At 46.5% G+C, this 11,994-nt stretch overlaps 1 protein-coding gene across 1 annotated transcript in view; it reads right to left on the reverse strand.

Annotated features, from left to right (window-relative positions):
* The window catches only part of LOC107102666 (NMDA receptor synaptonuclear signaling and neuronal migration factor-like), a 56,572-nt gene extending 51,895 nt beyond the window's left edge, over window positions 1–4,677 (reverse strand). Inside the window, exons 1-2 of the mRNA XM_015402054.1 lie at window positions 4,539–4,677; window positions 515–743 (exon numbers count right to left, since the gene is read on the reverse strand). Coding sequence (XP_015257540.1) covers window positions 515–743; window positions 4,539–4,677 — 368 coding nt within the window. The remainder of the gene's footprint in view (window positions 1–514; window positions 744–4,538) is intronic.
* Window positions 4,678–11,994: the final 7,317 nt, after the last annotated feature.

The raw sequence follows: 11,994 nt of genomic DNA on the forward strand, positions 1-11,994 counted from the left end.
CAGCAGAACCTTCAGCAGAACCTTCAGCAGAACCTTCAGTAGAACCTTTGGTTTCTAACTGGTTCTCTGATCCAGATGTTCAGCAGCTGTTTAAATCAATCCTGAGGGAAGAAGCTGAAACTAGAAGATTGTAAAGTGAGATGATGATGATGATGATGATGATGATGATGATGATGATGATGATGATGATGATGATGATGATGAGGATGGTGATGATGATGATGATGATGATGATGAACTCTGACATGTTTAGTTGGGATCAGAACTTGGTTCTGGTTCTGTGGAGGTCCAGTTAGCAGCTGGACTTCCTGCTGGTTCCTCTGGTTCCTCAGTGGTTCTGGCGGCTGCAGCATCTGGACCGATTCGGTTCGGATGGACTGAACTGGGTCCAGATGAAGCAGCGGGAGTTGAACCAGCGAGGCTGAAGCAAGGCAGCAGCTGAGCTGGTTCTGCTGGTTCGGTTCCGGTGGTCCACTGTGGTCCACTCAGCCCACCGGACCGGACCGATACTCACCGAACTTTGGCGGAGCAGAAGGCATCAGTCCTCAGGTTCCTCTTCTTGGACCCAGCGGCTCCCATCCTGAAGAGGAGCAGAACCAGAGGAGCAGAACCGGAACCAGAACCAGAACATCCCACAGACTGACTGAAGGGAAACAATCGGAACCGGACCCCATCCGAACCCAGCGGACCTGGAGCGGACTGCTGAGCGGCTCTGTCTCCGAAGCTGCTTCCAGGCAGGAAGTCTGACCATATAAGGAAAGGCGCTGCGTGACACGCACAGGCGCGGGGAGGGCAGCTGCTGCGGAGCCCTGACTCCAGCGGAACCGGTTCGACCCATTTTCCTCTTCCTGGACCCACATTTCTCCTTCAGTCACAAACTTTGTTCTTAAAACCTGGAAGCTGAAGATGAAAAGCAGCAGAAATAGACCGAACAGACTAAACCTGATCTAACATGTCCTTCAGGTTCACACCAGGACATTATATGAAAGCCAACAACAAAAAACACTTTATAGAAAATAACTTTGCTTTTGTCCATAAATGTTTCCCCTCTGAGGCTCTGAAGGTTCATCTGGGTTCTGCATGGTCCAACATGGCGTCACAAACCTAAAAAAGTTTAAGACTGGAGAATCTTTCAGCTTTACATTTAAATATAAAAACTTTATTTTCTGAGAATGTGTTTATTTATGAGCAACTATGCAAATGAACAAACATCTAGAAAAACTTGAATATATTCTATTATTTTCCATATTATTTTCTAATAAGTGCTTTAAATCAGTCCTATCCATGCTGAGCAACAAACAAACAAAATCTGTTAATTAAATTTTTTAAAAATCTGTTTCATTAAACTTTATTTGTTGTGATATTTGAACCTTATATCAATCCACTTTATTCATAATTTAAACAGCTGTTCATTAATTTTAACACATTTAACTCCTGCTTTGATTTGAAAACAGATCAGGGGGAAGAATGAGGCACGGAAACTAGAAACTGTCCTTATTTTACAGTTTAATCTTAATTATTCACTCATTTCTATTTTACCAAGACAAAAATAACTAAATGATCATTTCACAAATAAACAACATACAATAGTTAGAGTGGATCCACAACTACAGACAACATATAAAACAAACAAAACACAAAAAAGTGGCCATAATATAAAACTTTCTTTTTAGAAAGACTATTCTTGCCCGAGTGTTTCGGTCCAGCTGTGCCTGCCAGACTGTTCCTCTCCGACTGTGTCTGTCAAAGTGTTCCTGCCCAGCTGTCCATNAATGTGTCTGTCCGACTGTTCCTGCCCAGCTGTCCATGTCCAAATGTGTCTGTCCGACTGTTCCTGCCCAGCTGTTAATGTCTGACTGTGTCTGTCTGACTGTTTCTTTCCAGCTTTTCCTGTCCAGCTGTCCATTCTTGTCAGGCAGTGTCTGTCCAATTGTTCCTGTACAGCTGTTCATGTTCAACTATGTCTGTCCGACTGTTCCTGTACAGCTGTTCATGTCTGACTTTGTCTGTCTGACTGTTCCTGCCCACCTGTTCTTTCCCGACTTTTCCTGCCCAGCTGTTTCTTTTTCCAGCTGTTCCTGCTCAGCTTTTCCTTTGTGACTGTTTCTGTCCAACTGTTCCTGTCCAGGTTTTCCTGTCCACTTGTTCCTGTCCAGCTGTTCCTTTCCAGATGTTCCTTCCAGCTGTTCCTGTCTAACTGTACTTGTCCAGCTGTTTCTGTCCAACTGTTCCTCTTTAACTGTTCCTGTCCTTTTGTTAATGTTCGACTGTTTCTGTCCGACTGTTACTATACGACTGTTCCTCTAACTCTTCCTGTCCAGCTGATCCTGTATGGCTGTTCCTGTCCAGATGTTTCTTCCAGCTGTTCCTGTCTAACTGTTCCTCTCCAGATGTTTCTTCCAGCTGTTCCTCTCTAACTGTTCCTGTCTAACTGTTCCTCTCTAACTGTTCCTCTCTAACTGTTCCTGTCCAGCTGATCCTGCCCTGCTGATTCTGTCCTTTTGTTAATGTTCGACTGTTTCTGTCCGACTGTTCCTGCCTTTAAGCTGAAATCAGCCCTCCAGCCACTGGCAGCTCATATAAACTGACTAAAAGGTTTAGAATAGTAAACAATGGAAACCTCAGAACTCACTGGTCCATCCTCTGGTTGTACGGTGACATTAATTCATCATCTGTAGTCTGATACATGTTTGGATGACTTGTTCTCCAGGAAGCACCGACCCAGGAGCAGCCAGGAGGTTAGTGGGACGTTAAACTGATGACATTTTAAGTTCGTTTATGAGACGTTCTTCTAGAAACTTCCTACTAGCAGGAAACTACAGTGAGGAACGTGGATGAGAAGCATGGCAGAGAACGGTCTGACTGTGTGCAACACGGTGGGATATTAGGATGGTTTAAGCCCCTGATGATGAGAGTGTTTATCTCCTCCCCCATTGATCAAATGCTAGTTATGTACTGGTTATTAACTGGTTAGTCTGGGTGTCTGACTGGTCCATCATCTTTGTTTTCATTCGATCCTCTTCAAGCTGCAAATCAACCATCAGATGTTTCTGCTGTCAGTCGGTCTGATGGTAGATACACACCTGGATCCACACACACAGGTAGTCCATGGCGGTGTGCGTGCGGCGGCTTACCGTCTGCTGCATTCATCCCATAAACATTCATGTTCTATTCTTTCTGCCTCCAGCACTGCTCTGCGTTTCTATGCCGTCGTGATAAATTAGGAAAACCTGATTCCAGCTTCTTTCTGTGGACAATGATTCTCACGGCAGCACTCTTCCCTCTGAAGGTCACTTCCTCCTGGGATAAACAGTACGGCCTGGTCTGATGTTTGCCTGGACCGTCCTTCAGCTACAGAGGGTTGGAGCGTCCATCTTTTCCCAGCAGCACCATCTGTCCAGCAGCTCCCTCTTTATCTGCGTTTGACTCACCATGTCTGAACTATGAGCTCTCCCTCAGCTCAGCCTGATTATTCTTTGTTGTGGTTTAATATTTCCAGAAAATGTGTTTTTTTGGTCGTCGTCTCTTTCGTGTTTCTCCTTGTTTCATCTAAAGTAACGTTAGTTCCAGACCAGTGTCCATCGCTCCCTGGAATATTCCAGGGATGCATTTATCTGATTCATCCGATCGTATTGCTTTCCTTGGACCAGACAGAGGCCCTTCCAGGGTGTCCTGTCTCTGTTCAGTGGGTAGACTGGGATCACATGTCAGTTGGTGCTACAGTTAATCAGGAACATATTGTTGTTGGAAACAGAAAGCCTTCATTATGGATCTGAATCTCATCTCCTCTTCATCTGTAACTGAATCATCCTCCTGTCGGTTACCGTGGCGTCGGCCGTTACGTCCTCACTGAACATCCTGCTAACAGAGCAACTGATTTAGTCAGAGGCGCTGTATGGGGGGGGAGTAAGGACAATCCTAAGGGCCCTTGACTGAGGGGGGGCAAAAGAAGAAGAAAAGATTAGTCCCGCTATATTTTTCAAATAAAGATCATGTTGTCTTTCATTTTTCAGCAGTAAACAGTGAAACAAAGCATGGATTTATAGACGCACCCCCTCCCCTCAGATTGCAATCAATAGTTTGGTCCTCAGGTCCTGCATCAGGTCTCCCCACCTGTCAGCGGCGGTTTGCTCGTACCGGGGCCTAAATGCCAAATTAACAAGAAACGTATAAATAAGCGGCGCCTAAATCTGGGTTTTAAAAAGGAAACGGAAAGATTTATTAACCGAATAGTTCAAGTTTAACTTTAATGAACTTAATCTACTGAACTAAACCTGAGCTTAGTGAGTTTCACTATTTTAGTTTAAGAGTTTTTAACTGAAATATGTTGGAGCTGAATTATTTATATTATAAAAATATCAACAGAACTTATATTTCTAATAGAATTTGTGGATAATTGATTCTAAAATGAGGTAAAGGCATTGCTGTTTTATTTACATTAAGTTTAGTTTCCCTGTATGAGAATATTTTTTTAATTAGTTTATTTAACCTGGTGCGTCTGGGATGAATAAAGGAATAATTATGTTTCTCCTAATTACACTGATCAGATTTCATGTTGTGTGGAATTTTCCTCTGATTGTTGCTTTTTCTGCTCTTCACTTGCTCCTTGGTAGCAGTGATGAAGATCAGCTCCTCCTCCTCAGAGGGCCTTCCTGCCTGATGTGGGTCATCAACCATGGTGGGGATCAAAGATCTGGCTTTACTGTTGGTCCGTCACTATCCACGCCCCAACCTGCAGAAACAGGCCAGCCCCCCCATCAGCCCGGTGGGACTGGTCCTGATGAGACGCTGCTGGACACATCTGGACACATCTGGACTTCAGACTTCATTTAGTGTCCCATACTGAAGCGAACGCATGCAGAGAAACGCATCAGGCAGGGTGATGAATATGAATGAATCTGAAGACCTTTCTGGAATTAACATCAATATTTGAAATCAAATCTGACGCTCTGATGATTTTTTTCCCATAAACTTCTGATGCCATTAAACGCATCGATCAGCTATAGAATAATAATCTCTGCCTTCAGCACCATTTATACTCTGAGTATTAATAAAGAATTTAATCTGTTTCCACAGAAGGATTAATTTATTCTCTCTAGTCAGTGTCTGCATGAAATATACATTTATAAAAGGTTCTGTTTCCATAGATCCTTTTATAAACAGCATTTTATTAGCATATAGATTTTATAACTAATAATCATTCATTCGTTTTACCCTCGATTAGACAATTAACTACAGTTTCCAGTTGTTTAATATATGCATCATGTTCTGGTAAAATTACTCAATATTAATTAATTACCAGGCTGTATATTATCTACATCCATTTGAAGGACATGACTCGTCTTTAAGAGCTTGTTTTAGATCACAGAGGAAAAGAAGGGAAGTTGAAGGATGTTCCTGGAAAGGCAGGAACTGATGTGGTTGGCAGAGTTCCAGAGTTAGACGATTTATAATAACGTTAAAGCAGGACGAGCCAAGGTTAGAATCTCCCTTCTAACGCGTTGAAGGGCAGAGATGAAGAGAATGAAGTAATGCTGTGTGATATTCAGGTCTGTTCCGCCTGCTTTTATTGCTCTTAACGTTTATTAGAAACAAGCTGCTGTTAGAGGATGACATAAAGCTGGTCTGTTCTTCCAGCTAGAAACACATTGATTCTTTTAGAACGTCCAGATTCACATTTCTCCTCTAAAATAGGATAAATGAATGAGTTTCCTGAAGCGATGGAACAGCAGAAATGCCCGTCCATGCTGAGGTTTCCTCATTATTTATCAGCCGTATTCATTCATGTTTCTGCTCATGGGCTTAAAGGCCCGTCACTCCAGCCAAACGAAGCTTCTAACCAGACAAAGATGGACAACCAACCTGCTTTCTGTCAGCATCCTTCTACTAACGTACCTCCATCTGCTCTCTTTCTAGGTCTGCTCAGGGAAAGGAGTCACTTTGTGGCATGTTTGGTTCCTTTAGAGGAAATTTAGGTCAGGATGATCTGGACTGCGTCTCCTGAGACCAACCTGAGGACTCCAAGTTGGTCCCTTCTGTTGCACTTCCAGAGAAAAACAAAGACCGAAGGCTCGCTGCCGGCAATAATCAGGAAGAAATCTGGTAATCCACAGAAAAATGATGTATTCTAATAAAGTTACACTGAAAAAGACAACAAATAAACATCTATTGATGTTTCTGTATGCTTCTAACCATCTAAACACTGACCTCATGCTCTTACCTTCAGGTCCCTCTAGTCCTACTGTCAGCAGAAAGCTGCTCCAGGTTTATCTGGTCGCTCAGTCTGTTCCTCAGCTCTTCACGTTACACACAAGCTGGGATAAATATATGCAGGAAAATGCCTAAAAGGACAAAAAGCAAAGAGTTAGAGGGAAAAAGCCAAATGCCAGAAGAAGAGGACCCAGTATCCGAGGTGGAAACGTTAAGCAGTGGACACCATCTAAGGCAGGAACCTCTGGTCCTATAGTTCAGTCCCTGCCAAGAAGGTGAGGTTGGTTCCAACCAATCGCCTGCCAAGGAGACGCAGCGGGCGCCGCCCACAGAGTCCCAGATGCCGATGTCTCAGAGATCAGCGGACAGGCAGTAGACCTAGTCTCAGACTTAGACAAACTCTACTGTCATTTTGTAAACACAGAGTTTATACAAAACTGAATTTCGATGCATACTGCTTTTCAACAGGGAATGAGCAGCTTAGTGGTGAAAAATGAACATTTCCATTTATACAGCGCAGCAGTGAACAGAGTGGGAGAGACATGGTGCAAAAGGCATTAGTGTGGAAGGGTTAGAGCAGTCAGGGAAGTCTGAGAAGCCGGGTTAGAGAGGAGTGGTCAGTGCACAGGAGGGACGAAGACGAAGACAACGCCCAGCAGCTCTCGACGGGAGACACAGTAGTTCTTTTCTGGTCGACCGAGGGAGCAGCTGCAGTAGATGATGACTTGTTCAACATGCTCTCTTTCCTGGGGCAGCGCTTCACCAAGTCCAACCCTGCTGGTGTCAGTGTCCACGATGAATGGCCGTCCAGGATTTGGGTAATCCAGCACAGGAGCCCTGATGAGTGCTGACCAGAGCTGTATGAAAGCAGTTGCACAATCCTCGTCTCCCTGGGATGCATGGCCCTTCTAGGTCAGCTGATGCTGGGGGCTAGCAATAGTGGCAAAGTAATACACAAACCCCCGATAATAGGAGGCCAGGCTCATAAAGCTGGACAGCTCCCCAGCATGATGAGGCACAGGCCAGTCCCTCACCGCAGACACCTTTGCTGGGTCTGTGGACACCCCTCCTATACTGACCATGTGACCTAAGAAAGATGTCTCCTGCTGAAACAGGTGAAACTTTTCAGGGTGAAGACGTGGGCCTGACGGGCGGATGGCTTGAAAGATGTCCCTCAGGTAGGACAAGGCTCCCTCAAAGTCTGGAGGATGGGCAAGGAGGTCATCCAGATACGAAATGCAGTGGCTCTGGGAAATACAGGACCCTCTCCATCAGGTGCTCGGAAGATGGCCGGAGCATTGCAGAGGCCAAAGGGCAGGACTCTGAACTGCCGAAGGGCTTGACCAATGGAGAATGCAGTGCAACGTCAATCTGGGACAGTGGATAGTCAACCCAGAACTGCCAGGGACCAAAGCAATAGGGCCGCCCAGGGGCTACTGGATGGTTTGAAGATGTCTGCCTCTAATATCTCTCTGACGTTCAGTCCTTCTCCAGCCTGTTTGGCAAAGCACTTACGGCGAGTTTCGGAGGATGGTCGGGTGTGCCTCACCTGTGTCGATGTTGTGCTGTACCAGGCTGGTGTGGGTATAATCTTCATCTCTGGCTGTGAAGATGTCGACAAATAATTGATGCAGCCGTTGCTTTTCATCCAACCCTTCACAGTTTCTTTGATACAAAATGTCAGCAGCCTCTCTAGACTTGAGGGAGGGTTGTTGATAGATCTGCAACATTCTGGTGCCTCAAGTTGCCAGCAGATTGCAGGACCCTCTGGTGATGGTGATAGTGCAGCTCAAATTGGTGATGATGATGTGGACTCCTTGGGTGGCATGGATGTTGGTGGGGTCCTGGTGGGTGGTGGTGTTGAAGACCCTCTGATTGGTGATGATGCAGGAGAGGAATGTTGGAGTGCTTTGGAACGCAGGTAGAGTGGGCCTGGATATGGCAACAGCAGTTTGTTGTGTTTTAAGATGTTTATTGCCCTCCCCTGAGTGTGGAGGTGGAGGAGGGGGGGTATCTTATTTAATGATATATTATTTCAGCTGTTATATATTGTTTATGAACACATGTCCTACTAGCTGTGTGTTAGAACGGATATAAGAACAGCAACTGGCAGCTTCTAATATCCAACATGCTGCCCAGTGCATGCTGGGAAAACGCACTCCAGCCGCCCCAACACACTACATTACTTTAAGTATCAATTTCTTTTGAATTAAAGGTTTTGTTGTAATCAATATAACAGTTAGTTTCTGTTCTTTTTATCCCAGCAGGTTCATCAAAGAATTAATGGTTTTTAAGTGTTTGGCTCACATGCAGATCACACTCAGGAGGCAAAGGCAGTTTTAAGCGTTTTATTAAACACACAGACTGATGAAGGAGGCAGGACGCGTAACCAGAGCCTGTTTGATGTATGGATGACAGGTAGTGGTTAGAAATGACACACGGTGAAGAAGGGGTGAGAGAGAGAGAGCGCTAACCTCCGAGCCCGGGAGCCTGTAAGGGGGAGTGAAGCAGAGGAACGGATCCAGAAGATGGTTCCCTGTGATGACAGAGGTGACCAAGCGGCTGATGGGCCGACCAGAGGAGCGTGACCCGAGTAGCATTGAAGCGGTGATCCGAGTTCGGCTTGAGGAACCAAGGGAGAACCAAAGGAGTCCCTAGTCCGGCTGGTAACACCAAGGGGACCTTGGATTGGGATCCCAGAAAGAAGCAGAGGTGAGCTTGACTTGAAGCGACAGAGCATGCAGGAACAAATGCTGGATCCAAGGTGTGAAGCAACATGAGAAACAAGTTTTACTTTACGATTCATGAAAACTGTCAGAAGACAGTGGCCAACTGAGGCGCACCACTCTGGGTTTACACTCTGGCGTCCTCCAGTTGTCAGATCGCTGAAATGCTCCAGAGTAACGCTGCTGAACGAGCAGCAGGTGTGCACCACGCCCACCTGCCAAACACCTGTGCAGACAGCAGAGAAGGCAGGGGTGGCTGGTAACTGCCATCAACATGCTTGATGTTCTTGAAGAAAGGAGTCTGTAAACCAATGAATCTCCTAAACATCAGTCTGACTCATTAGCAAAGAAAAATCGTGTTTCCTACAGTTTTTCCCTGAGTTTTTCTTTCCAGCTGTTTTCAGCAGTCTGAGCATCAGACTCTATGAAAGGCTGCTTTAGTTGGTGAATCTACTATTTACAGTAACCTACAACAAATGAGGGAAAATAAGGAAAACTTTTTCATCCTCAGAAACTGACAGGGAAATCTGGAAAAAAGAAACAATAAAGCAGTTCTGTGATTCGACCAATTGCCCCATTCTAGAGCTTTTAAATGAGCTTTTTATGCTTTTCTTCTGCAGACGAAGGTTTGACGTCATAAAGTCTCTTCAGTCCAAAAGAGCCCAGGAAAAATTTCTGAATGCAGCTCCCATGTCAGAGGATGAAGGGAGCACATCCAGTTAGTCACAGTCAGAGAAACAGGACTACACTGGAAAACATCCGGAAACAAATGTGTTGATGGCAGCTTCACAGCTGATATGGTTCTCATCAGTCTGTCCTAATAGGCATCATTTCTTCAGCTGTAAATATTGTTAGAAAGGATGAACAGACGTCTTTCTGCAGAGCAGCTTTTCTTCTGCTGCATCATCTGCTGCAGGGAAACAGCCTCGTCTGAGATCTCCAGAAACCTTCTCACCGACTCAAAGCCTTTTACTTCCTGTTTAATGGAAATCACCTTCATTCTTCACAGAGAGCCTCTGCTTCCTGAGAATCATTTTATGAACTTTATTAATGATTAATTACTTCTAATTAAGTTATATTCCTCCAGCGTGTCCTTGGCATTCCGCCAGGCCTCCTCCCAATGGGACATGCCTGGAACCCATCCTGAGGGAGGCGACCAGGAGGCATCCGGAACAGATGCCTGAGCCTCCTCAGCTGGCTCCTTTCCACGTGGAGGAGCCAGGACTCTACTCCAAGCTCCTCCTGGGTAACTGAGCTCCTCACCCGATCTGGAAGGGTGCGTCCAGCCAACTCATTTCAGCCGCTTGTATTCACAATCTCGTCCTTTGGGTCCTTACCCAGATCTCATGACAATAGGTGAGGGTGGGAACATAGATTGATCGGTAAATCCAGAGCTTTGCCCCCAGACTCAGCTCCCTCTTCACAGTCCGATACAGTGACCGTTTCACTGCCAACGCCGCACCGATCCGTCTATCGATCTCACGCTCCATCCGTCCCTCACTGGTGAACAAGACCCCGAGATACTCAAACTCCTCCACTTGAGACAAGGACTCTCCAGCGACCTGAAGAGGAGAGTCCACCTTTCTCCGGTGGAGAACCACGGCCTCAGACTTGGAGGTGCTGCTCCTCATCCCGGCCGTTTCACACTCAGCTGCAAACCACTCCACTGCTCGCCGAAAGTCCTGGTTTGATGAGGCCAACAGGACAACATCCTCTGCAAACAGCAGAGATAATATCCTGAGGTTCCCAAACCGGACACCCTCCAGTCCCTGGCTACACCTAGAAATTCTGTCCATAAATGTAATGAGTAGATCTAGTGATACAGAGCAGCCCTGGCCGAGACCAACATGCACTGGGAACAGCTTTGACTTACTGCTGGCAATGCAAACCAAGCTCCTGCTGCGGCCATACAGAGAACGGACAGTACTTAACAGAGGGCCCCGGCCCCCATACTCCCGGAGCACCCCCCACAGGGCACCACAAGGGACATGTCAAACGCCTTCTCCAGATCCACTAAACACATGTGGACTGGTTGAGCGAGCTTCCACGAACCCTCTAGCACCCGATGAAGGGTATAGAGATGGCGCAGTGTCCCACGACCGGGACAAAAACCGCATTGTTTCTCTCAGATCCGACGTTCGACTATCGGCCGGATGCTCCTCTCCAGCACCCTGGAGTAGACCTTACTGGGAGGCTGAGGAGTGGGATCCCTCTCTAATTGGAGCACAACCTCTGATCCCCCTTTTTAACGGGAGGGACCACCACCCTGGTCTGCCAACCCAGGGGTACTGTTCCCGACTGCCATGCAGTGCTGCAGAGACGTGTCAGCCAAGACAGAGATTTAAGGACGGATCTCATCCACCCCCGGAGGCCTGCCACCGAGAAGCTTTCTAACTACCTCTGTGACTTCAGCCTGGCTGATGGGCGAGTCCGCCTCTCAGTCCCCAACCTCTGCCTCCTCTTTAGAAGACGTGGCGATGGGATTGAGGAGATCCTCGAAGTACTCCTTCCACTGCCCGACAACATCCCTAATCTGAGCTAATCTGAGCTAACAGCTGCCTACAGCCTGCTGCCTTATTCTGGCTCCATTGTTGTCTGAAGTCTTTTATAACATGATTGGCATCTCCTCTGATTGGACCGCCTCTCAGTATCTCCTCGTTCTCTGAGTTATGCCTCGAAGCATGGCATGCTTCCTGCAGAAATATTTCATGATGAGACTGCAGCAGAGGAAGGAAAGGACAGAGAAGTGTGAGCGAGGTGGGCTTGGTTGGATGGTCTGACCTGCTGGCTGATTTTCCTACACAGAAACGTGCCTTGCCTCCACATGTCTGATGTGTCAGGGGAGCAGTTGGCAGGGTGGCAGCACATGTGGCACGCAGGCATGTGCTGAAGACTGAGGGAGCTGCAGCCTCTGCTGGGAGATGACCTACTTACCTGTGTGACCTGCTCTGCTTTAAATAAGAGCTGGCTGATGAAGACAACTGAGGACAGCAGAGGAAGATGATGATAAAAGTAGAATGGGAGGCAGATCTTTTAGTTCTCAGGCTCCTCTCCTGTG

The sequence above is a fragment of the Cyprinodon variegatus genome, unplaced genomic scaffold (genome assembly GCF_000732505.1).
Source record: "Cyprinodon variegatus isolate N-32 unplaced genomic scaffold, C_variegatus-1.0 Scaffold1294, whole genome shotgun sequence".
Lineage (NCBI taxonomy): Eukaryota > Metazoa > Chordata > Actinopteri > Cyprinodontiformes > Cyprinodontidae > Cyprinodon > Cyprinodon variegatus.